This window comes from Lipotes vexillifer, unplaced genomic scaffold, assembly GCF_000442215.2.
Source record: "Lipotes vexillifer unplaced genomic scaffold, Lipotes_vexillifer_v1.1 scaffold1378, whole genome shotgun sequence".
Taxonomy (NCBI): Eukaryota; Metazoa; Chordata; class Mammalia; order Artiodactyla; family Lipotidae; genus Lipotes; species Lipotes vexillifer.
The window spans coordinates 2,617,584-2,643,870 of NW_006775104.1; the positions used below are offsets into that span (position 1 = coordinate 2,617,584).

A 26,287-nucleotide genomic window follows, 5' to 3' on the forward strand; every position below is an offset into this window, starting at 1 on the left:
AGCGGCCATGGCTCATGGGCCCAGCCGCTCCGCGGCATGTGGGATCTTCCCGGACCGGGGCACGAACCCGTGTTCCCTGCATCGGCAGGCGGACTCTCAACCACTGTGCCACCAGGGAAGCTCCCCACAACATCTTTAAAAAAAAAAACAAAACAGACGAGAGCTAGTAGAAGAGATTAATGTATTTGAAAAGGAATTCTTTATTGATAGTTACATTTATTAGCAGGGGCCATTAATCAGGAGACAGTGGAAAGAATCGACTGCTTTCAGAACATGTCGCTAGAAGCCGGTGAGCTCATCATCCTTGCTTTTGTCAGCCTGGTAGCCAGTAAGTGCCAAAGACTGATTTTGTTGAGGAAGGCTTTTGAATACTTTTATGTGAATATAACGATCATCACCTACTCGTATCTGGAAGTTAAAAAAAAGAAAAAAAGCAAAAGGAGATTCATTCACACGGATCCATGTCAAATGAAAGATCTACAGACCTATAAAGATTTAGCTGCAATAAGCTCTTTTGGAATAGCATTCCTAGACCACCATTCTTAGACCCTTAGTTTACATAAACCTTCCATCTTATTTTATGAGAGAAAGGGCAGGCTAAAGGCATGGCAAGAGACATATGTCCTAGGTTTATTTTATTTTATAGTTTACTATATTCTGTGCACAAATGAAAGTCCAGAGTTGGCATTTCATTTTCAAAGATGCACAGATCAAGAAAACAAGTGACAGTCTTTTTGATGTTTCCATTTTCTGACTCCCAAATTGGGATACTTTATTTGTCACATGGCTTGAGCAAGGAGAAGAAAATAGGAATTGCCCTAGAGAATTTGGGATGTGTGGTTCCCATATCTATATTAGAACCTGCTTTATAAATGCCCATAGGTAAAACTGAGCAGGGCCCTGAGGTGTAGAGTCTAGTTTACCTTCTGAAGTAAAGGGATCTTGCTGGGAAATCATTGGTATGAAAATTGAAATGGTAATCTGGGCATGAATCTGGGACCTAGAAAACTATGGTAAGAATTCCCACTTTTGTTCTTGGTTCAGACAGTAAAAGTTTTGTCTTTGAATAATATTTATTGTGCTCTGATGTCCCTTCCTAACCTAATTTTATTTTATTTAAAAAAATTATTATAGAAGGATGGCTTTATTTCCCTGTGCTGTACAATATATCCTTGTAGCATATTTATTTTATACTTAGTAGTTTGTATCTCTTAATCTCCTACCCCTATCTTGCCCCTCCCACATTCCCTCTCCCCACAGGTAACCACTAGTTCATTCTTTATATATAAATCTAACTAAACTAATTTTAATAAATGTCATTTATCAAATGTTTACCATGAGTCAGACACTATGATGACCATCTTATATACTTGATTATATTTACATTTTGTTCCAGGCAAGAAGAAAGGTGGAACAAGGACCATTTTACAGATGCAAAGCAGATTAAGAGAGATTAAGTAATTTATCATAAATCTCTCAGCTAATAAGAGACAAAGCCAAACTTCAACATCTGTGTTAGTTTTACTCTATGGGGTAACATTTCAAAAACATTTATTCTGTGCTTGGAACAGGGCACCAGCTTTTGCATACATTATTAGAGGCAGCACAGCTAATAGGTAAGTATCAGACTACTTGGGTTCAAATTCTGGCTGTGATCTTATAGTATTGTGACCTTTGTTAGTTAGTTCACCTCCCCAGGGGGCAATTTTCTTATCAGCAACACGAAGGAAATGATCATACTTATAGACATGTTGAGAGGATTAAATGAGATAATACATGCCCAGCTCTTAGGACAGTGCCTGGCACATTGTGAGTGCTTAGTAAACTTCTTTTCTTTTAAAAAAATTTATTTATTTATTTATTTGGCTGTGCCGGGTCTTAGTTGTGGCACACTGGATCTTCGTGGCAGCATGTGTGATCTTTAGTTGTGGCATGTAAACTTTTAGTTCCCTGACCAGGGATCAAACCTGGGCCCTCTGAAATGGGAGCATGGAGTTTTATCCACTGGACCACCAGGGAAGTCCCCATAAGTGCTTAGTAAATTTCTAGTTCGTTTATTCCACACAACACCCTGCAAAGTAGGTTATTATTATTCATGTTGTGAAGCTAAACGAATTAAGGCTCAGAGAAGATGAGGGGCTGTGGATCGCATAGGTTTTAACCAGTCAAACAAGCCGAGTAAGTGTTCAAACCCAGGACTGTCTGACACCAAATCCTTCCATTTTACCACCTGCCTCTTGACAGGTACTTGAGAAAAACAAGAGGAGGTCACATCACCAGCCAGATCTGAAATCCAGAGAGTGAGTGTCTCAGATCAAAGAGGTCAACAGCTAGATGGCCAGGAAGTAAGGAGGAAACTGTGGTCAGTGACTTTAATCCCACAGGAGAAATTTGATAGCAGATGGAGGGTGAGGTAGGGAGGGAAGGGGACTGTGGTCTTAAGGGAAGAAATTTCCAAGATAGTTTTCTGATGGGCCTTTTAAGAAAGGTATGAGCTGGTTAGTATGCAAAATTTTTGTACTTGGATTCATCATAAATTATTAAAATAATGATCCCAATTTTGATGGAATGTTTCTTATCTTTGAACAAAACCACTTTTAACTAGAAACCATTCTTTTCTAGCTGTGAAGAAAGCAGGAAGGGAGGAAACAAGACCATTGCTTTCTGAGGATGAGGCAGGATCTCACCCCTGTGTAGCACCCCAGCACCTGGCATGTACCAGGACCTCAAATGTGGTAGGACTGGGCTGATTTTTGTGTGTGTGTGTGTGTGAATTTTGTTTTATTTATTTTTTTATACAGCAGTTCTTATTAGTTATCTATTTTATACGTATTAGTGTATATATGTCAATCCCAATCTCCCAATTTGGGCTGATCTTTTCACATGACCCAGTCTTGGAATTTTTTCATGCCGAGCTGCTTAACAACACATTTTATTTTTTGTGCTGAAAACATTAAAAAAAATTTTATATCTTAAGTGATTAATTGTTTGTTAAAGAGAAATAAGCCGGACTGTGCCCTCGTCAAGTAGGTTGGTAAAGATTAAGTAAATACATTTGAATGTCTGTTGTAATTATTTACTAAATGAGAATTATCATCTGCTCAATACAAAAAGTTGAAAATGGCTTCCAAATATCCATGGTTGATTTGTTGGATTGGTTCCCTCTCAATAACTTCACAAAAGTTTTCTTCATTTAGAACCGGATCAGTGCCTCACTTAATTTTCTGATATAACTATAAAATTAATTTTTTAAATACTTTTAATACTCCACTGCTTCAAACTACACCTATAGTGCCACAAGTTGAAACTAGTTATTTGAGTTACAAAAATAATATATTTAAATTATATTAATCAAAATGCTTATTTAAAGGGCAAAAGTTGTTTTAAATGATTTTCCCAGCTAATGATTCAAATCATTCCTTAAACCCATTTAATTTAGACACATAGAATCACAAAGTTTTGAGATGGAATAAGCTTCAAGATAGCATCTGGTCCAGCCCCACATCTTTAGGATCCTAGGATCCCACATGAAGAAGCCATGGCCACAAGCTAAGCATGCTCTGAATTCTGAAATCTTTTTTATACATTTTCTGGAAATTAAGTTAAGAATTAATATAAGAAAGCTTTCTAAATTCACAAGAAAAAGATGATATAAATATACCATCATCTGCCAAGTTTGAGAGTTTACCACTTGGGCAGTACCATGCTAGGTAGGCATCTTGATTTAGGACAAGGAGAAAGAACAAATTATAAGGTAGGGGAGACAGGGAACATTGCATAAAGTGAAAGATACAACAATATCTTTTAGTGCTAAAGCGAATGTTGAACTCTAACCTTAATGTAGTAATTAGTTCCAGCAACCACTTGAGTTTTATATTCCACAGCTTCAAATTCTTCATAAGTCTTATTTGTTTTTTCTTCAAGCTGTGGTTTAACCTTAAGAAAAGAGTATGAAATAAAAGTCATATTTTTATGGCAAGACAAGAGAAATTTAAACAACAACAACAAAATCTTCTCTGCTCTTTGGCCTCCCCTCTCCCCCCACTTTGCATTTTGTATCTGCATTATGCATCGGCCAAACCACTCCCATCAGCAGGCAGCAGGAATACCTGCTCAACCATAAAGAGTACCGTGCTCCTAGCATCCACAAGACAATTCCTTAAAAGATAACATCCCTCCTCTATCTTGTAAGGAATCACATGACCCACCACCATGCTGCTTAGATCTGGATTAAATAAACTGTCAACTATACATCATTTGATGTACAGCCCTCAGTCTCGAAAAACTTATATACCTGTGCCTTGACTTCTAATGGGTGGAACAGTTCTCAGAGCTTTCTGAGATGTTGTTTTTCCTGGGTTATAATCCATAATTTGGCTCGAAAAAATTTCCCATTTCTTTCTTAAATCAACTGATTAATTTTTGTTGACAAGAGGAAACAAATTACCAAGGCTATATCGAACTCCATTTATGTGATTTACAAATCTGTTAAATATGTATTTACAAACAGGTAAACATGTCTTTGATTAATAAAAATGGGAGACCGTAATCACTATTTCATTACAAAATTTTTTTTATTTTGAAATAATTTTAGACTCAAAGTTGCAAAAATAGTATAGCATATCTCAAGGCCCTTACTTTTTTTTTTTTTTTTTTTCCTTGCGTTATGCGGGCCTCTCACTGTTGTGGCCTCTCCCATTTGCGGAGCACAGGCTCCAGACGCGCAGGCTCAGTGGCCATGGCTCACGGGCCCAGCCGCTCCGCGGCATGTGGGATCTTCCGGAAACGGGGCACGAACCCGCGTCTCCTGCATCGGCAGGCGGACTCTCAAGCACTGCGCCACCAGGGCAGCCCAAGGCCCTTATTTTAATCACACCCACAAGTCCCTTTGCCATGCAAGGTAACATATTTAAGGGATTCAGGGATTAGGAGGTGGACATTTTTTTTTTTTTTTAGAAGATGTTGGGGGTAGGAGTTTATTAATTTAGTTATTTATTTTTGCTGCGTTGGGTCTTTGTTTCTGTGCAAGGGTTTTCTCTAGTTGTGGCAAGCGGGGGCCACTCTTCATTGCGGTGCGCGGGCCTCTCACTATCGCGGCCTCTCTTGTTGCGGAGCACAGGCTCCAGACGTGCAGGCTCAGTAGTTGTGGCTCATGGGCCTAGTTGCTCCACGGCATGTGGGATCTTTCCGGCCCAGGGCTCGAACCCCTGTCCCCTGCATTGGCAAGCGGATTCTTAACACTGCACCACCAGGGAAGCCCCAGCCCATAACATTTTATGTGCATATACAGCTTTAGTCAGGCCTCCAGTGCATCTAGGGTTCTCCCAAGGCCACACAGTCCTTCCCATCAGTGGGCAAGCATTTTGAATCCTTTTCTATTTGTGCCTCAGTTTGGGTACCAGATTGCTTTCAAAGATCTAGACATTTGCAAACTCTGAGTTCTCAGACCATTTTTGAAGGGCAAACACTTCTCGGACCACTACCCATTTCTCCTGTAACATTCAGAATAGATGGGAGGAATGTGATTGCTTTCTTGAGATGGAAAGTGAGGTTGAAAAGTGGAGAAAGGAAGGAAGCACATAGTGAAGAAAAGAAAGAAAGAAAAAATGGGAAGAGGTAGGGCGCAGGAGAGAGAAGAGAAAAGTGGAAAAGCATGCAGAGAGAATGAGTAAGGGAAGAGTTCAGTGTCTTATTGCTCCCCCCCATCTAATCCTTTTGAGCCTTGTGAGCCACTGGGTACCAGTCAAGTTAGGAGCTGAGCTGGAAAGGGTTAATCTCTACACGAAACCCCAAATTATCTATTTAAGCCTCATTTTGCAGATGAGGAACCTAAGGCTGTGAGGAGAACATGACTGCTAAAGGCTGAAAAATGAGTGATTATAGTTATTTGGCATTTTAAATGCCTTGAATAGTGAGTATCTGATTTATCTTTTTTTTAAACTATGTATCAGACATTTTTATTTCTATCTGTCCTAGAAACACATCCAAATCTCTAACCTTTCCATTGTATCTATGCAGTCCACAAGTCCAGAATTTTCCATCAGAGAGTTGATTTCAAATGTCCTGGTTTGTTTCTATAAGTGCCCTGGCACCTATCAGACTGTGTGCCTTGATTGCAGGTTCACTGTACTTATAACCCGTAGCCCTGCTCCCCCTTTCCAGTAAAACAGATTTGTACCGCTCTATTGTTGGATGCTATGAACCTGGGATGATGAGATTTCAGGTGAGGAGGAGGAAAAGGGGCAGAGTTGGAAGGAGCTGATCAGTGAAACCTTATTCAGAAGGCAGGTTGTTGTTGAAAGACCCCCCAGGATGGGTGCTAGGAGGGTGAAGGGCACCTGGGAATGGTGGTCCGGAGTCTGGTGGTAAACAGACAGACCTTGAGCTAAACACAGTTGGCATTCACCTTCCTCCACCTGCCATGCATGGTGGTGGTTGAGGTGTTGAAGGGAACAGTGTAGGTTTGTTACTTGGGTTCCAACCAGGGAAAGGATGCCTCCAGGGAGAAGCGCCTGGTAAAATGCAGTTACCCCAGAGCTGTTCAAGCATTTCTTGTTGCTGCAGAGCATGAATCTTGGTAAGCTGCTAGTTCTCCAGGATCTGAGGATTTAAGCCACACTGAACCCAAGACCCAGGCTACCTGTAATCATTCTGCAGAAACACTTGGACTATGCATAATTTAGGAAAACATGCATAGAATGATAATGGTGGCAGCATGGATAGGTCATATTTGGGAAGTTTTAGAGAGTAACAAAGGAGAGTTTGGGTAGCAACATGAGAGTACAGTAGGGTTGGTGAGAGGTGATTTGTGGACATTTGTCACCTATGTTTTGAGGGCAGGGGAAGTATGGGGCAAGGCACCCAGCATACAAGAAATGATGGCACCTGGCTTAAGGAGGACAAAGTCTTAGATTGGAGAGAGGAATGAGATCAGCAGGTGATAAGTAATTCAGGGCATTCTCAAACAAGATAGCTGCAATCTTTTAAGAGAAAGAACTGAGACCGCCGTCTGGTTGGGCCATGGGGATGGGACAGATTGAGAAACTGAGGAGAGAGAAGGTCCAGATCCACCTCTGTGGGGTTTCTAGAAAAGGATCAACAGGATATGCCTGAAAGGATGTCCTGGTGGCCCTAGGGTCCTGCTGTGGTTGTTCCCTGGCATGAATCTGTAGATATGTAATGGGTGAGTTTTCTGTGTTTCTACATCTTCCTTGAGCAAAGTTCTCTGAACCTGGAGTAGAAGCTGAGGAGGAAGTTGTAGCAGTGGGAGTGGCCTCTGAGGACTGGAATGCCAGGGCTCACGAAGCCATGGAAATCAGGGGTAGAGGAGAGTATGGAACCACCCATCATGCGATCCAGCTGGACGAGTGATAGGTGGGCCTAGGCATGCTCTGATGGAGATGGGAGGTGAGTGTCTGAAGGATTCTGGTGTGGATGAATGGCAGGTTCTCTGGACGTGGGGACAATGGAGGAGGTGACTGATGAGGGGGCTGTAGTCAGATAGGAGAACACAGATTTGTGGGTAAGAGCCATGACATGCTAAGCTCCTGGATGTGTCCATAATGGTATGCAGATGGGGTGTTTGTGTGGTGTCCTGGCAGACAAAAATCATGATCTGTGTGTATGCGAGGAATGGTATTCAGCAGTCACGTTTGACTTAGGTGTGTGTGTGTGTGTGTGTGTGTGTGTGTGTGTGTGTATCTTTTGTGTGTATGCATCTGTGCATATGTAATAATAGCCCTTATTTCTAAAAATAATTATTGAAATAACATTTCCTTCCTGCACATAAACATACTCAGAATTCTCATCCAATGGTTTTTTACATATGGCATAAGATAATGGATCAGCTGTAATCATCCAGAGGCTTTTGCCAGTGGGCCATTCATTTGCTCCTTAATTATGGCTTTTTATGGATGGGGCCATATTTGTCTCTTTATTTCCTTGTGTGTATCCCTTTTCTCCAATCTATTTTATAAATTTCTCTGAGGGCAGGGACATTTTTTATGTCCCTTCTCTCCCTATAGCAATTCACACAGTACTGTGTACATAATCAGTGTTTTCTTTCTTTCTTTTTTCTTTTTCTTTTGGCCACACTGTGCAGCTTGTAGAATCTTAGTGGTTCCCAGACTAGGGACTGAACCTGGGTCTTCAGCAGTGAGAGCACAGAGTCCTAACCATTGGACCTCCAGGGAATTCCCAAATCAATGTTTTCTGAATGAAGAAACCAGGCTTGTTTTCCTTCGTGACAACTTGTCTCCCCAAATAGGAAAGAGGAAAGAAGAGGGGCATAGAGAATCTTTGGAAGAGGGGGTTTTTTCCACGTGTATTCTGGACCCAAGTACTGCTAACAGCCTTTAGTACCTGATACCAGCATTACCTTCCAGTCTCTGTTATCTTCACAATGGAGGAACTCCTTTCTTCTGCCTTCAAAAATGTTCAAGTCTTCTCAACCCCAAGCCTGTTGTTTGATTTTCTTCTCTTTCTGACCTGATCCAACCTCTCTCTTTCATTCTGATGTCAAATTCCTTGAACCTGCAGTCATCATTTTTCTGATGCTTTCCCCTCTCTATGTGATGACCTTCCCTTCCTCTCTTTCCCTCCCTAATTGGTTCTTCCTTAAGCTGGCATTCCACTAAGAATCTCTCTGATAAAAACAGGGAAAGCGGATAAACTTCAGCTCCTCCAAGGATACCTGCATTTTAATAGGCAAATTTTAAAACTAGAAGCACATTAAAACATCAAAGGAATACAATTCCAAGGTAAATGACAGGTAAGTGGAGGTCTTCTCTGGTACTCCCTCAAATCACACTAGGTATGTGATCACCTACACCTTCCCATTTCCCTGGCCCTGCCTGGGAACCTAAATAATTCTATAATCTTGGAGAAGATGTCGATTAAATTTCCTCACCTAAAGCTCAGAGTAATATCTGCCTCTTGGGGTTGTTTGTGGGGGAATAAATGATACAATTGATGTGAAAGTGTTCCCTAAACTATAAAACGTTTTCTAAGCTGACTATCCCTCAATATTCCAACACTTAGTTGGGAATTGTCCCCTGAGGCTGTCTCCTGTGAGAGAGGGAAGACAAGTGATAATTGGGAGTTTAACACTGCAGGGACAGAGCTGCCAAACTGTAATTATTCGCCTGAAAGTAAGAATGTTTGACCAGCAATCTCTAAAGTTTTTCCTGGTCCAAAACCTAAGATTATGAAAAAGTACTTAATTGGAGATTGTTTTATATTATGTTCCAGATTTTCTTGACTTCCCTAAAGGGATTGTAAGCTTCTTGAGGGCAGGGGCCATGTCTTACAGTCCTTATGGATCTTCTATGACATTTAACACAATGTTGGATACCTAAGAGATATTCAAGAAATAATTCATTGATATTCATTTCTCGTATTGCTTTAAATCTGAGGCTGGCTGCTTGCACAGAGAAGGCAAGTTTGCCACATCGTCTCCCCACAGTGTATTCCCCTCACTCCGCATGATTTTTGATGTTGCTGCCACTGTGTGGTGGAAAAGGCAGGTGGTTGAAATCTGGAGATAGGCTAGCTTCTTGTCTAGGTGGTTCTTGACCTCTTCGAATATCAGTTTCATCATCTAAAAAATGGACGTGATGCCTTCCCTTCTTGCCTCAGGTGTGGTGAAAATCAAATGAGAGGTCGAAAGGAGGACAAGGATATCAAAACTGCAAAGCACCTTTCAGGGGTGAGGTAGCTACTCAGTAACTATCCCTTATTCTGTCTCTCTGAGAGGGTTGAAGCCCAAGGTGAGCAGCAAGAAACACACCTTCAACTTAATGTATGCATTGAAGGTGTGGCTCACAGATGGGTGTTATTAATTAACAATGCAAGGCCTTCTTATAAGTTGTTACTTAAATAAAAATTATTCTGGCAAACCAAGGTAGGCTTTATAAAAAACATTACAAATTTCTGCACCTTCTACCTTCTATATTTCAAACTTCTGTTATTCCCAGCCCCCTTACAGATCTGGTCCCTGGAGAGTCTCAGAGGGATTTTCCTGGGTCAGGGATGAAATTCAGGCAAAAATCTTAAGCAAACAATTGTAACACCTAACCTATGCACATTGCTTTCTCGTTTCCAAGTCACGGCCTGTGGGATCTTAGTTCCCAACCAGGGATTAAACCCATGCCTCCTGCACTGGGAGCTCAGAGTCCTAACCACTGGACCACCAGGGAATTCCCTCCAAGTCACTTTTATGCAGGTGCTCTCATTAGTCCTTACGGCTCTGAGGTCGAAGGGCAAGAGGTGTTATTTTCATTTCACAGATGAAATTGAGATTCTTTGCCCACGCTCTGATTTTAGAAAGCCCATCTCCCATAGGCCTCTCAGAATACCCTGTATCTGTAGTACTGCAGGCAAGTGAGGTCATGGACAGCCTGGGCATCACCAGAGCTGGTTAGAAATGCAGAACCTCAGGCCCACCCCAGACCTACTGAGTCAAAATCTGGTCTTTTAACAAGACCTCCAGGTGACCCATGTGCACATTCAAGTTTGAAAACACTGACAATACAGGGATTTGAATGAAGGCATTAATAACTTAATATTACCTTCCTCAAGAAAGAAAAAGTGACAAGGTATTTACTTTTTTTTTTTTTTTACTCTTAACATGGGTGAATTATCTAATTTATTATTAGCTATTTCCTTTGAAAACTTGCATCTGGATTACCATATCCTTTGGAATGTGCACTTTCTAAGACACCTTGTATCTTGGTGTCTAATTGAAACTTTTGATCTAATATTCTTTCACATATATTTATTCACATTATTGTAAAGTAACTACTTTTTTAAAAGAACTCTTGAAAGGGAAATACTTAGCCCCACAGAATGAGTGGTAGAATTTCAGGCATCTGCTCTCTTAGAGAGCTTCTCAGTGCCCTAACATAGAGAATCCCATCTCTTCCACTTACACAAGAAGCTAATCTTTGCCAAACAGTGTCATAGAATGAAGTTTCAGCGAGAAAAAGCAAGAAGGAATGATACAAGAAAATAGGGTGACAATTTACAAACCTAAAATAGAAATTTATGTATTTTTTCTTTTCATAAAATATGCAATACAATAAATTTTTATTATATAGGTAATGGCTAACCAGACAACACTTAGAAAAATGTATTAACCTGCTAAACACATTGAATTCTATTTTCACCATAATGAATTTTGGAATCACCGTAGACTATGCCACTTCTCTACTAGTTTAATCATCTTCCAAATACTAAAACTTTGTCCATTGAGTCAGATTTGTAGGAAGTTTGTAAGTGGATCATCTTTATGATAATGCTCTTCATTCAATCTATTAAAATTTTTTTTCCTGTAGTGCATTTGACGTCTAGTTCATCAATTGTTTTTTTTTTTTAAACCATAAGCAGGTTCTTTTTTTTTCTTAATTAGTTAATTAATTTATGGCCGCATTGGATCTTCATTGCTGTGCGCAGGCTTTCTCTAGTTGTGTCGAGCGGGGGCTACTCTTCGTTGTGGTGCTCAGGCTTCTTATTGTGGTGGCTTCTCTTGTTGCAGACCATAGGCTCTAGGCGTGCGGGCTTCAGTAGTTGTGGCACGCAGGCTCAGTAGTTGTGGCACACGGGCTTAGTTGCTCTGAGGCATGTGGGATCTTCCTGGACCAGGGCTCGAACCTGTGTCCTCTTCATTGGCAGGCAGATTCCTAACCACTGTGCCACCAGGGAAGTCCCTAGTTCATCAATTGTTAACAACCTCAGACTTTAATTACATGTTGGCTCCACTTGGTGAGAATAGAAAAGTTTCATTAGAAACTGAATTAGTAATCCTAGAACCATACATTGTAAGAGCCTTAGAGATGATCCAATAAAAATTCTTCTTTTACAAATGGGGAACCTGAGGCTCAGAGAAGAGATATGACTTGCTCAAGATCACTCTCACTGTTAGAATTATCAGAGGTTTCATCTGAAAAACTTTTCAGTTGTAAGGAAACCTGAACAAAACCACACATTTCCCCATATTCTGGTTTTGATGTTCACCCACACATTTAACACAGGGCCAACCTAAACCAAGATTTTGGATCAAACCTTTTCATGGGCTGCATCCACTCACCGTGTTAGCGATCTCCTGGATTTCTGGAGTGGCAGGTTTGTCGTCAGTTAAGCCTCCAGATATCATTTTGGCTAATTGCGTCTTTTCTGGGCAGGATGCTGGCGCTGAAGTGGTCAGGTAAGGGTGGAGGCTCTGGTTTTTAAAGAAGGTGTTGTTCACAAGCTCCACCTGTAGAATGTTTTATTTTCCTCAAAGAACAAAAGGCAAAGGGAAAATGAAGGGACAAAGGGAAGTATGTCTTGAAGTAAGTCTTCTTGCTTCCTCAGCAGAATATACTAACAGGAGCTGGCAAGAAGGAGGGGCTGTGGAGGAACAAGTGGGTGTATACAAGGCGTAGTGCTGGAACAAGAGTCAAACTTCCCTGCATTCTCTTTGACCTTGGTTCCATCCTGTTGCATCTGAAGTATGAAATCCGAAATCACAACCAGAGAGTTTCCCAATGTTTAACTTCTAACAAAAACTTTAGTTTTTAAAGGAATATTTTTTTAATAGTGTCAAGGCTGATTGTTTAAAGTGGACCTGACTTTATAAAGAAAGTAAAAGATCTATCTGGAGAATCTTGGCTGGATGTTTGTATTTTACTTTTATTTACATTTCTAGAACTGTTTAAAATACAGAAAAACACAAAGGATAAAACAATAAATACATATATTCCTATCATCCAGAATTAAAACTTTTAACATTTGGTCATATTTGTTTCCCTTTTTTTTTTTTTTTGGTAGTTGTTTTCAAGAAATAAACTATTGATATCACAAGTTCCCCACTCCCCAACCCCCAATCTTGCCCTCCACACTTGTAAGCTACATTGTGAGTTTGGTATCCTTCTAGCCCATTTTTTATACTTTTATTTAGTGTGTTTTTAAAATTCGACTTAAATTTTATGCTAAACACATACTCTATATTATGCTTTTTTTCTACTTAATATATTTTTCAGTCATTCCGTGTTGATACACAGAGAGATCAATCTAGTTCCTTTCCTTTAAGTGTTATTCTATGATAGATCTATTTGTCTATGTACTTATCTCATTTATCTATCTACCATTTATCTGTTCCCTCTAAGTGCTATATACTATTCCATATTTTACATACTTATTTCCCTACTGATGAAGACTTTGGTTGTTTCCAGTTCTTTACCCTGGTTGTTTCCAGTTCTTTACAAGAGGCATTTTTTTTTTCCTTTTGTACATGTGTGAGGGCTTTTGCAGGCAAATTATCTAGAAGAAAAACTTGTTTTGTGTGAATATTTATTTGTATTACTTTATTCAATTTTTGGAATGTGTAACATGTACACATGATAAAAATGTTCAAAAGGAACAAAAGAGTTTCCAATATAAGAGTGTTCCCTGCATTGGCAGGTGGATTCTTAACCACTGTGCCACCAGGGAAGTCCCTGGAATGCCTTTATCTATGTATTGAGAAAAATAGCAAATGTGATGACATGATGCTCACTCAAGAGGCCACAAGTCATCTTAAGACTTTGGCTCAGCTCTGGCCACACATAATCCAGACAAGGTGGAGGCGCCAGCCATCCTGGAGCCCAGGTGGTGACACCAGTGACACCAGAAGCAGCAAGGCACCAGAAAACCTGGAGGCACAAGCAGCTATAATGAGGGTACGTGGTGACATCTTTGGCAGAGACAGTGAGAGTGGAAAGTGCCAATTCTCAAGTATTGGGTTGGCCAAAAAATTCGTTTGGGTTTTTCCATAAGGTTTCTGGAAAAACACGAACGAACTTTTTGGCCAACCCAATATAATGAGAGGCAGCTCAGGTAAGAGAAACCAGAAATGTGTTAAATGTCCACTTACTAAAAAACAAAAGAAAGGCTCCTAATTACTAATCTGGTGAATTGTTTAGAATCAAGTAAAACAAAAAGCTTTACCTAAAGAAGAAAGGTGTTTGCCACTTCAAATGCACTGGCAGAGGAAAACTCATCAAGCACCGTGAGAAACCATGGTAAGATGGTATCACAAAAAGAAATGGACAATTCTCCAGAAACCAAACAAAAAGCCATGGAATATTGCAACCTAACTGATCGAGAATTCAAAACAGCTGTCATGAAGAAACTCAACGAGCTACAAGAAGACTCAGAAAGGCAGTTCAATGAGCTCAGGAATAAATTTAGTGAACAGAAGGAGTATTTTACCAAAGAGACTGAAATTCTAAAAAGGACCAAACAGAAATTCTGGAGCTTAAGAACTCAATAAATTAGAGGAAGAATGCATCAGAAAGCACTGGAAATAGAGCAGACCACATGGAAGAGAGAAAGAGTGATCAGGAAGATAGAAATGTACAAATGATACAGGTAAATGGGGCGAGAATTAAGAAATTCTATGAGAATTGTTTGACTCTATTAGGAAGGGCAGTATTAGGATAATGGATATCCCAGAAGGAGAAGAGAGGGAAAAGGGAACAGAGAGTTTATTTAAGTTTATTTAAGGAAATAATAGCTGCGAACTTCCCAAGCCTGGGGAAGGAACTGGATATATAGATACCAGTCCATTAAGCTAAGAGAACATCTAATTACATCAGTGCAAAAAGACCTCCTCCAAGACACATTATATTCAAACTGTCAAAATTGAATGATGAAGATGGAATTTTAAAGGTAGCCAGGGAAAGAAGGATGGTAACCTACAAAGGAACCTCCATTAGGCAATCAGCAGATTTCTCAGCAGAAACTTTACCTGACAGAAGAGCATGGAATGATATACTCAAATATTGAAAGATAAAAACTGTCAGCCAAGAATATGCAGATATGAAGGAGAAATAAAGGCTTTCCTAGACAAACAAAAGCCAAGAGCGTTCATCACCATTAGACCTGCCTTACAAGAAATATTGAAAGGAACTCTTCTACCTGAAACAAAAAGGCAAAAGTACACAAAACTTTGAGTAAAGTAGTAAATAGAATCAGAAAATCACAACTCTATATCAGAATAGGCTTTTTTTTTTCTTGTTGGTTTGTATTCAAATAGTCTGAATTATATTTTAGAGCAGATTAGGGTTCAGAGCAAAATTGAGCAGAGAGGACAGAGAGTTCCCTTATGTCCCCTGCTCCTCCCTGCCTGCCCCATGCCCTCCAGGCGCTCAGAGCCTGGCACTCTTCAACTATCCTATGAACATCCTGCACCAGAGCAACGTTTGGTCACAACGGATGAACCTACGTGGACACCTCATGATCACCCAGAGTCCAGAGTTTACCCTAGGGTTCATTCTTGGTGTTGTACATTCTATAGGTTTGTTTTTATTTTTAAAGAATTTTTTAAAAAATTTATTTATTTATTTTTGGCTGCATTGAGTCTTCGTTGCTGCATGCGGGCTTTTCTCTAGTTGTGGTGAGTGGGGGCTACTCTGTTGCGCTGTGCTGCCTTCTCATTGCAGTAGCTTCTCTTGTTGCAGAGCACGGGCTCTAGGCACACAGGCTCAGTAGTTGTGGCGCATGGGCTTAGTTGCTCCACGGCATGTGGGATCTTCCCGGACCAGGGCTCGAAGCCGTGTCCCCTGCATTGGCAGCGGATTCTTAACCACTGCACCACCAGGGAAGTCCCCATTCTATAGGTTTTGACAAGTGTATCTCATAGTGACAAGTGTATCGATAGTGTTGTCGGGGAGGAAGAGCTTTTCCTCTGCTTTTCTAGGTTCTTCTGGCTGATCTAAGAATTAAATTGACACGAGACAACAGATGAACAGGAGAAAGTCAAAGCTGAATAACACGTGAGAGAGTCCCAGGAAAACTGACTCACTCGTCAAAGTGGCTGAAGCCCTCGTCTTCAATACCGTTCTCAGCTAAAGACAAACGAGGATGTCAAGGGTGGAGAGAGTCAATTTGGGGAGGTGACCAGGGAAAACACAGTGGACAAGGATGATTGTGATGCACATTTAAGTCCGTGCCTTCCCCTCTCTGGCCGTCCTTGTCCTCAATAAGATTTTTTAGAGAATGGGTGATCCTCCTCTTCCAGGTCTTGAGAGGGAGTCACCCTTACAAATGGAAAATTTCCTTATGAAAGGGCAACTCCTACTTGGTTTCCAGAGCCCTTTCTACAACTCAAGAAATAACCAGCTTCAAACAATATGCCAAAGAGACATAGGTGAGGGTGGCAAATTCTGCTCCCCTACACATGCGTCCACGCGAGAAACCCTGCTGGGAGAACCGAGTCACTTGCCAAAATGACCAAAGCCCTTCTCTAAAAAACACCTTTGGCTCCTAAAGACCAAAGAGAGTGTGGAGGGTAGTGGTTTGGGACTTCAAAGGGGAGGAAGGTCACTCACCTGGAGATGGAAAAGCAAAGGTTTGGTAAACCAGTGTTTGCCTCTCTATGCAGAGATGATGGGACATAGCAGCGTGGACTCAGATCTCTAGGAGTTTCTCCCACCACACCCAGCCCCGTATTCTTTGGTGACCTCTCTGGTGATCACTTACCAGTCCCCCCTGCCCCCTGGAGTGGGGATGACCATGAGGAGGCAGCACCTGGCCCTGCACGGGGGAACAGGTGTACCTCCCTTTCTGTCTCCACCCCTCAAGAGAGCTGCTCACATGACATACCACTGCAGTGGAGACCCAAGGGGCTAGCTGGGAAAGGGAAATGACTCATCGCTCAGCCTCGGGCACCTGAGGGGAGACCTGGAGTGCTCCATGGGCACCACAGGGGGCCAGGTGAGACATGTTCACATGCTGACTGATGGGAGTGCAGTGCAGTGGCAGGATGGCCCTCCCCACCACGGGGAGGAGTTGAAGTGACAGTGTCTGCTGCATCAGAGGACTCCAGCACTGCCAGCTGGATGCTGCACCCCTGCCTTCCACACACCACCGACGGGCAGGGAGGAGAGGCAAGGGCCCCCATGGACAGAACGAGAAGAGTGGCCCATTTGCCATGAACGTCTGTCCTTCGTCTGGTGTGCCTTTGGCCTGGCCCAGGAGAGTGTGACATCACCACATCAATACAGAATCGGTTGTTAAACACTTAATTAGAGTACACGGGTTAAAGGGGGAAAATCAATACAAATAACTATAGCTACTTGGTAACAAAACCACAACCTTAAAAGGGATAGAGACAAAAATAACAAATAATAATAATAAAAAGGGAAAAGGAAAAGGACAGAACTCGTATAGGCAAATGAAGATAAGATGCTATCACAGAAAAAGGACTGTTTTATCTATGAGCTGTTTTATATAAACCTCATGGTAACCACACAACATAAATCTAGAGTAGAGATGCAAAACATAAAAAAAGAAGAAACAGGGCTTCCCTGGTGGCGCAGTGGTTGTGAGTCCGCCTGCCGATGCAGGGGACACGGGTTCGCGCCCCGGTCCGGGAGGATCCCACATGCCGCGGAGCGGCTGGGCCCGTGAGCCATGGCCGCTGAGCCTGCGCGTACGGAGCCTGTGCTCTGCAACGGGAGAGGCCACAACAGTGAGAGGCCCGCGTACCGCAAAAAAAAAAAAAAAAAAAAAAAAAAAAGAAGAAACAGAGAAAAAAAATCATAGAAAACCACCAACCAAATGGCAGACAGAAACATAAGGAAAAAGAAATAATGGAGATATAGAACAACCAGACAACAAGAGATAAAATGGCAGTACTAAATCCTCATTTATCAATAAACATCCTAAATATAAATGGATTGAATTCAACAAAGAGACAGAGTGGCTGTGTGGATTAAAAAACAAGACCCAACTATATGTTGCCTCCAGGAGAATCATCTCAGCTCTAAAAACAAACATAGGCTCAAAACAAAGGGGTAGAAGATGATACTCCAAGCACCTGGAAGCCAAAAGAAAGCAGTTGTAGCCGTATCTCATCAGATAAAATAGACTTCAAGCTAAAAAATGTAACAGGAGACAAAGATGGACCTTATATAATGATAAAGGGGATAATTCATCAAGAAGACATAACAGTTATTAATACACATACACTGAACATAGGAGCACAAAATATATAAAGCAGAATTAACAGACTTAATGGGAGAAATTGACAGCAGAACAATAACAGTAGGGACTTTAACACATCACTTACATCAATGGTTAAGTCATCCAGACAGAAAGTCAAAAAAGAAACGGTGACCTGAAGTGAAACATTAGACCAGAAGGACTTAATAGATTTTTACATAACATTCCATCCAAATGCAGCAGAATACACATTATTCTCAAGGGCATATGGAACATTCTGAAGGATAGACTGTATATTGGGACACAAAACAAATCTCAACATATTTAAGAAGATTAAAATCATATCAAGCATATTTTTGACCACAACAGTATGAAACTAGAAATCAACTACAAGGAGAAAGCTGGAAAAAACCACAACTATTGGGTCAATGAAGAAATCAAAGGAGAAATAAAAAAATACCTGAAGACAAATGAAAACCAAAATCTATGGGATGTAGCAAAAGCAGTACTAAGAGGGAAGTTTATAGCAATAAAGGCCTATCTCAAGAAACAAGAAAAATCTCACTGAAAAATCTAACCTTACACCTAAAGTAACTAGAAAAAGAACAAATGAAGCCCAAAGTCAGGACAAGGAAATAATAAAGATCAGAGTGGAAATAAATGAAGTGAGACTGAAAAGACAACAGAGAAGATCAATGAAACTAAGAGCTCATTCTCTGAAAAGATAAACAAGATTGACAAACTTTTAGCTAGCCTCACTAAAAAAAAAAAAGGAGAAAAGTCTCAGGTAAATAATATCAGAAATGAAAGCAGATAAATTACAATGCCTGCCACAGAAATACAAAGGATTATAAGGAAATATTATGAACAGCCATATGGCAACAAATTGGGCAACCTAGAAGAAATGGACAAATTCTTAGAATCATACAATCTTCTAAGACTAAATCATGAAGAAATAGAAAATCTGAATAAACTGCAGAGCCAGCCTCTGAGGAGGGGCTGGAAGATGCTGGGACTGAGGGAGCCCACAGCAGTCCTGTCACTAACATCTAAGCAGGGCCAGGCCTGCAGGAGGGGCTGTGACAGTGAGAGGAAGAGGAAGGAAGAAGGTGAGGAGGCCTCAGTGGAGGGAAAGGGGAGTTCACGGGCCAGTGGCCTCTTCCAGTGGATGATGGCATGTTAGAAATGCACATGGACTGTTGAGGCAGTTAGAGGGTGGCTGCCTGTGACCATAGCAGATCCCAAAGCACCTGGTGCCAACACTCGTGCAACTAGAATCTCCCCTCCAGCCACTCCCTACTCCAGCTCTTTAGACACATGGCTAATGCCCTCTTTTTTAAACTTCATTTTTTGTCACAGTTCTTTCCTTTCCTAAAGTTTAGCGCAGTGGCTTTCAAATTGTCCTCAAGGGACTCTAAAGTTTTCTCAGAGCTCTCCCAGTGCCTGGAGGTGAAAGGGACGGGGAAACATGGAAGGAGAAATAACAGTTATCTTCCCCTAGAGGCTTTGCCTCTGCTCTTTGCTTCAACCAGAGTGGCATGGCTACGCACAGAGGAGAGAGGAGAATTCTGTATTTTCCAGAATTCCTTTTAGAAGGAGTGCTCTATTCTTCCAAAAGAACTTTCTTCTTCAGCCCCATTTAGGGAGGAAGCTGAGACCCTGTGGCCTGGGTGTTGGCTGGCTTCCTGGCTTGAGAAAAGCAGTTTTTGTTCTGCCTTCAGAAGGAGGGGGAACAGTTCAGCCCGCCAGGTGGCAGGGGGCCAGCCTGTGCTCCATGATGAGACCCCTCCCTGTGACTTCAAGCCGGCAGAAAGGTGACTAAACTTGCAAAATGCTTGGCATGAGAGGATTTTTTTTGAGGGGGAGTGCGCTGTCTCAGTTTCATGCCTGTATTGCTGTGGAGGAAAGCAGAGTGAACAGAAGAGAATCGGGAGAACTTAGGGCTCAGTAAACTCTTGGGGAGTCATAGGGTTTCCCCCAGCTCCAGAGTAGGGGTGTGGTAACCCTACCTAGATCTCTTTGCATGGGGGCTCCCAATTCCCATCTAGGCTACACGTACTTTGAGGTTCCAGGTGGGATTTCTTTCCCCCATTTTTAAAATTGAAGCATAATTTATGTGTGGCAAAATGCACACATTTCAAGTGCACAGCCCAGTAATACATGCCTATGTGTTTACAGTTGTATACACCCATATAGTAAATTATATCCTATTTCCATCATCCCCCCAATTTTCCTCATGCCTTTTCCCAGTCGCTACCGTTCGCTGAACCACCAGTTTTGCCCACTTTAAGCTTAATGTAAGTGGAATCATATAATAAATGTTCTTTTGTGTTTGGCTTCTTTTGCCGATGTTTTTGAGATTCACCCATGTTGTCGCTTTTATCAATAGTTTGTTCTTTTTTTGTTTTCTTTTTTTATTGTGGTGCACTATTCCATTGTAAGAATGTACCACATTTGTTTATCCAGTCTCCTGCTGATGGGCATTTGGGTTGTTTCTAGTTTTTGCCTATTTTGAATAAATCTGCTATGAACAAGTCATTTCTCTTGGGTATATACCTAGGAGTGGAAATCCTGGGCTATAGGGAAGGTGTATGTTTAACTTTATTAAAAACGTCCAAATAATTTTCAGTGTGGTTGTACCATTTAAACTCCGTTGACAGTTCATGAGAGTTCTAAATGCTCCATCCACTTTCACACTTGGTTTTGTCAGTCTTTTAAATTTCAGCCATTCTTGTGGTTATATAGTGTATCTCACTGTGGTTTAATTTGCATTTCCCTAATGAGTAACAATTTTGGGGACCTTTTCATGTGCTTATTGATTATTTGGATGTTTTCTTTCATGAAGTGCCTATTTAAGTCTTGCCCTCTGCTCCCTACTTTTTTTTTTTTCTTCTGTTCTGGAAATTTCTTTATATATTCTGGATATGAGTTCCATCTATCTACTTATGTATGTATGTATGTATGTATCTATCTATCTGTCTGTCTCTTTATCTATCTATCTCTTTAGTCTATCTATCATTTTTTCTCCCAATGTATAGCTTGTCTTTTTACTTTCACAATGGGCATTTTTTGATGAGCAGAAGTTTTTCATTTGGATGAAGTCCATTTTTTCTTTCATAGTTATTGCCTATGACATGTTTTAAAAATATTAATCTACCCTTCGGTTCAGGAATACATCTTCCTGTATTTTCTTTTAGATGCTTTATGGTTTTAGCTTTTACATTTAAATGTATGATCCATCTGTGAGGGAGGGAGTTCAAGTTTCTTTTGTTTTTCTTTACAGACTGCTAGTTGCTCCATACTACTTACTGGAAAAAACAAAACAAAACAAAAAACCTTCTTTCACCACTGAATTTAATCAATGCAGTTGTTGAAAATAAATTGACTATATAAGTGTAGATCTATACACTTACTGTTAAGTGTCTCTTTCCCATCAGGTCCTGATAAGTCAAGAGAAAGGGGAAAAGGGACTTCCCTGGTGGTGCAGTGGTTAAGAATCTGCCTGCCAAGGCAGGGGACACTGGTTCGATCCCTGGTCCGGGAAGATTCCCACATGCCGTGGAGCAACTAAGCCCATGCACCACAACTACTCAGCCCGTGCGCCGCAACTATTGAAGCCTGTGCGGTCTAGGGCCCGTATGCCACAACTACTGAATCCCAGGCGCCTAGAGCCTGTGCTCTGCAGCAAGAGAAGCCACCGCAATGGGAAGCCCGCGCACCGCAACGAAGAGTGGCCCCTGCTCTCTGCAGCTAGAGAAAGCCCGTGCGCAGCAACGAAGACCCAACACAGCCAAAAATAATAAATAGATACATAAATAAAATTTTAAAAAAAGAGAGAAAGAGAAAGGGGAAAAGACAGCAAATTTCAGGTATCTTTCCAAGGAAATCTAGATCTATAGAGTAAGGCATGTGGAAGGAAATGGTCCATGTTTATTAAGTTTGTCCTTCCCTTGTCCCTAAGAACTATATTCCTATAATGCATATAGTTCTTCTGTTGGTAAAGGCATTAAATGCCAGGTTTGTAACCAGGTTATGTGAATTTAGGGAGTGACCTAGCCTGTGACCGAGGCTCTCAGATTTTCATCCTTTCCCCAATCCCCTTTGCTGTTACTATACTCACCTACTTTCCCTGTCTCATCTATTAAAATTTACTCTTAGGAAAGAATCTGCAAATCTGTCAAAAAAGGTACAAATGACTAACAAAAATCTTTCATGGATGTTGACATTCTGGCTGGAGTAGGTACTTTGAGATGAAGAAATACGATGGTGAAATTTTATATATGAGATGAGCAAATACATTTTGGGAAGTATTTATAGTCTATTAATCACACCAATTAGGCAATCACCTCCCCTTTGTACAGATAAAGCAGTGTTTCCTTGATTCAAAAACTTGTTCTGACTTTGCTAAACTGCAAATGCCTCTTCTACCTCCATCATTCTCCAGGGACCCACCTTTATCCATTCCAACAACCTAAGGTTGGTGGAAGTTGCTCACAAGAGAGGGGATAGTTTTATAATATGGGAAAAACATGTTGGATTGAACAATTCTAGAGAAGAGCTGAAATCTTCGAAGAAAAGTATCTAATTATCCTCATGTGTCTACATTTTCTTAAAATTTCACTAGATTTTAAACTCTATTTAAATATACAATTTAGTGATTGGTGTCTGCATTAAATCTTCTTTAATATTTTTTTCATCTCTTTCTTGAGGTATAACTAGTGAATAAAATTGTAAGGTATTTAAAGTGTACATTGTGATGATTTGATATATATGTACATTGTGAAAGGATTCCAGCGTTGAGTTAATTAACACCTCCATCACCTCAAATATTTACCTTTTTTGGGTGGGGATAGTGAAAAACTTCAGTCTACTCTCTTAAAAAAATTCAATTATTCAATACAGAATTATCAACAATAGTCACCATATTTCTCATTAGATCTTCATACCTAATCATCTCATAACTGACAGTCTGTACCCTTTTACCAGCCTCTCCTTATTTCTCCTATCCCCAGCCTCTAGCAACCACCATTCCACTCTCTGTCACTATGAGTTCAATTGCTTTTTTCCCCTTAGATTCCACATATAAGTGATACCATGTAGTATTTATCTTTCTCTGTCTGGCTTATTTCATTTAGTAAAATGCCTTTTATGTTCATCCATGTTGTTACAAATGGCAGAATTTCCTTCTTTTTAAAGACCGAATAATGTTCCATATATCTTTATCTATTCAATATATCATCTATCTCATATTTTCTTTATCTGTTCATTTGTTGATGAACACTTAGGTTGTTTCCATACCTTGAATGCTGTGAATAATACTGCAATAAATATGGGAGTATTCTTCAAGATAGTGATTTCATTTCCTTTGGCTATATACCCAGAAGTGGGATCGCTGGATCATATGGTCACTCTATTTTTTTTTAAAGACACCAATTGTACTTGAACATTTGTTACCTTTTTAAAAAATTAATTAATTAATTTATTTATTTATTTTTGGCTGTGTTGGGTCTTCATTTCTGTGCGAGGTCTTTCTCTAATTGTGGCGAGCGGGGGCCACTCTTCATCGCGGTGCGTGGGCCTCTCACTGTTGCGGCCTCTCTTGTTGTGGAGCACAGGCTCCAGATGCACAGGCTCATTAGTTGTGGCTCATGGGCCTAGTTGCTCCGCAGCATGTGGGATCTTCCCAGACCAGGGCTTGAACCTGTGTCCCCTGCATTAGCAGGCAGATTCTCAACCACTGCACCACCAGGGAAGCCCTATTTTTAATTTTTTGAGGAACCTCCATACTGCTTTCCATAGTGGTTATACCAGTTTGCATTCCCACCAGCAGTGTACAAGGGCTCCCTTTTCTCCACATTCTCCCCAGTATTTGTTATCTCTTGTCTTTTTCTCCCAGCTTTATTGAGAAATTATTGACATATAACACTGGGTAAATTTAAGGTATACAAGGTGATGATTTGATGTATGTACATATTGTGAAATGATTACCACACAATAAGGTTTGTTAACACAACCATCACTTGACATAGTTGCCTTTTTGTGTGTGTGCTGAGAACATTTAATATGTATTCCCTTAACAACTTTCAAGTATACAATTACAGCATTGTTAACTATAATCACCGTGCTGTACATTACATCCCCAGAACTTATCCATCTTATAATTGGAAGTTTGTACCCTTTGACCACCTTCATCCATTTCACGCACGCTTGCCCCTGGCAATGGCTGATTTACTCATTGACTTTCTGTTTCTATGAGTTTTGTGTTTTAAAAATTTCGTTCTTTTTTTTTTTGTTTTTTTAGCTAGCATATATAAGTGAGGCCATACAGTGCTTGCTTTTCTTTGTCTGACTTATTTCACCTAGCATAATGCCCTTGAGGCCCATCCACATTGTCTCAAATAGCAGGTTTTCCTTCTTTTTTAAATGGCTGAATAACACACACACACACACACACACACACACACACACACGCATACATACATACATACATATATATATATATATGCTTTATACATACATAATGCTGTAATAAACATGAGGGTGCAGATATCTTTTCAAGATAGTGATTTTGTTTTCTTCAGAAAAACCCAGAAGTGGAACTGCTGGATCATATGAATTAGAATTTAAGAATAAATCTTTCAGCAACCTGCAGCTTTTCTCACTTCAAAAGGGAGTGTAGCATTAATCATCTTCTCCTTCTCTGCAGGACAAAGGAACTGTGATCTCAGCAAACCCAATGGCTTTTGGGAACTCTCAGAACAATGTAGAAAAGCTTGTATGACCTTTGCCCAGTAGCTTAGTTTCTGAGTTACATTGTGTTATTGCCCTTTGAGGGGACAGGGAAGGGAATTATAGGGGTTTACACACCCTGGATACTCATCAAGTGACCTGGCAGAATTGGAGTTGGCTCAGTCAATTTTAATGACAAATGATAAATGCCAGGGTGTGGTAGTATTATGCAATCAATGTTACTACGCCTCTCCCTAGGGAGAAAATTCTGTCCTGCTGGATACTCTAGGATCATAGGTGTCTGCCAGCATGGCTTCGTGTCAGCTTACACCCTGGGAAAAATGGACTCATACCTAAACTTAAGGCTGTGCTCTCAAAGCTTTCTTGTTATATGTTAATTTATGTTTGGCTTGGCATGGGCTAATTGTGCTGCCGGTTCAACTTAGTAGTGCTTTCCAACATATGATCTGGGGGCCACCTACACCAGAATCCCCTGGGATGCTTGTTCAATGCAGATTCTGAGCCCCATCCCACACTTAGTAAATTACAGTCTCTAGGGTGAGGCTTCGAATCTGCATTTTAAAAAAGCTCCGCAGGCAAGTCTTGTGTGCATTAAATTTAGAGACCTAGCAAATAACAATGTTGGTGTCCTAAGCTTACAGATGTAGTAGGGCAGTGAAAAGGAGGAAATCTGGAAGACCAGTCCATTGCTACTTGGAAGCCATTTTTACAAAGAGAAAACAAATGAACACAGCTCAAGGAAAGAGCTAAAACAGATGTTGGTAATGTGTCGTTCATATCAAGTTAAAGGCAAGTCGATTCTGGGTTTCATGTTGTAGCACATTCAGCTGGGGGCATGTAATGAGCCAGTCCTTAAAAGTGCTTGTCCTAGTCCAATGACCATGGCCCCAATCCTAGCTGAGGATTCTGTGACCAGGCAGGTTAATTTATTTTTGACTGTGTTGGGTCTTCATTGCTGCATGTGGACTTTCTCTAGTTGCAGTGAGCAGGGGCTACTCTTCGTTGAGGTGCACGGGCTTCTCATTGGGGTGGCGGCTTCTCTTGTTGTGGAGCACGGGCTCTAGGTGCCTGGGCTTCAGTAGTTGTGGCACGTGGCCTCAGTAGTTGTGGCTCGCGGGCTCTAGAGTGAAGGCTCAGTAGCTGTGGCTCACGGGCTTAGTTGTTCCGCGGCATGTGGGATCTTCCAGGACCAGGGCTCGAACCCTTGTCCCCTGCACTGGCAAGTGGATTCTTAACTACTGCGCCACCAGGGAAGTCCCAGGTGGAGCTATTTAATCAGCAGAGGACAGAAGATGATCATAGCCTCACCACATTGTTAATCAAAAGTCAAACTGATCAATATTTTTCTGCAATCTGTGGAATCCCTTTGCCTACTGTGTCATTTCCATTTTAACCTTTCTAGTGTTCCCTTTCCCCTGCACTGACTCAGCCACCCTGGGAAAGAAGGTAAGACAGAGTTAAACATTAAACCATCTCTTATTTTACATCCATTGATATTTAGAAATACTGTATTTTTTTTTTTTTTCGGTACGCGGGCCTCTCACTGTTGTGGCCTCTCCCGTTGCGGAGCACA

At 40.9% G+C, this 26,287-nt stretch overlaps 1 protein-coding gene across 1 annotated transcript; it reads right to left on the reverse strand.

Moving 5' to 3' along the window:
* Positions 1-279: 279 nt before the first annotated feature.
* On the reverse strand, positions 280-12,151 carry CSTA (cystatin A). Its single transcript, XM_007449708.1, has 3 exons — positions 12,086-12,151; positions 3,835-3,936; positions 280-408 (listed from the first exon to the last, which is right to left on the reverse strand). Exons 1-3 carry the CDS (start codon positions 12,149-12,151, stop codon positions 280-282), a joined length of 297 nt encoding a protein of 98 aa, XP_007449770.1.
* Positions 12,152-26,287: the final 14,136 nt, after the last annotated feature.

Bases quoted from the DNA above. Each gene is read 5' to 3' on its own strand.
- CSTA (XM_007449708.1), bottom strand. From the start codon at position 12,151: ATGATATCTGGAGGCTTAACTGACGACAAACCTGCCACTCCAGAAATC. The intron at 3,937-12,085 runs GTGAGTGGATGC...TCTTTTCTTAAG, and splicing joins TCCAGGAGATCGCTAACACG to GTTAAACCACAGCTTGAAGA. The intron at 409-3,834 runs GTTAGAGTTCAA...TTTAACTTCCAG, and splicing joins GAACTAATTACTACATTAAG to ATACGAGTAGGTGATGATCG.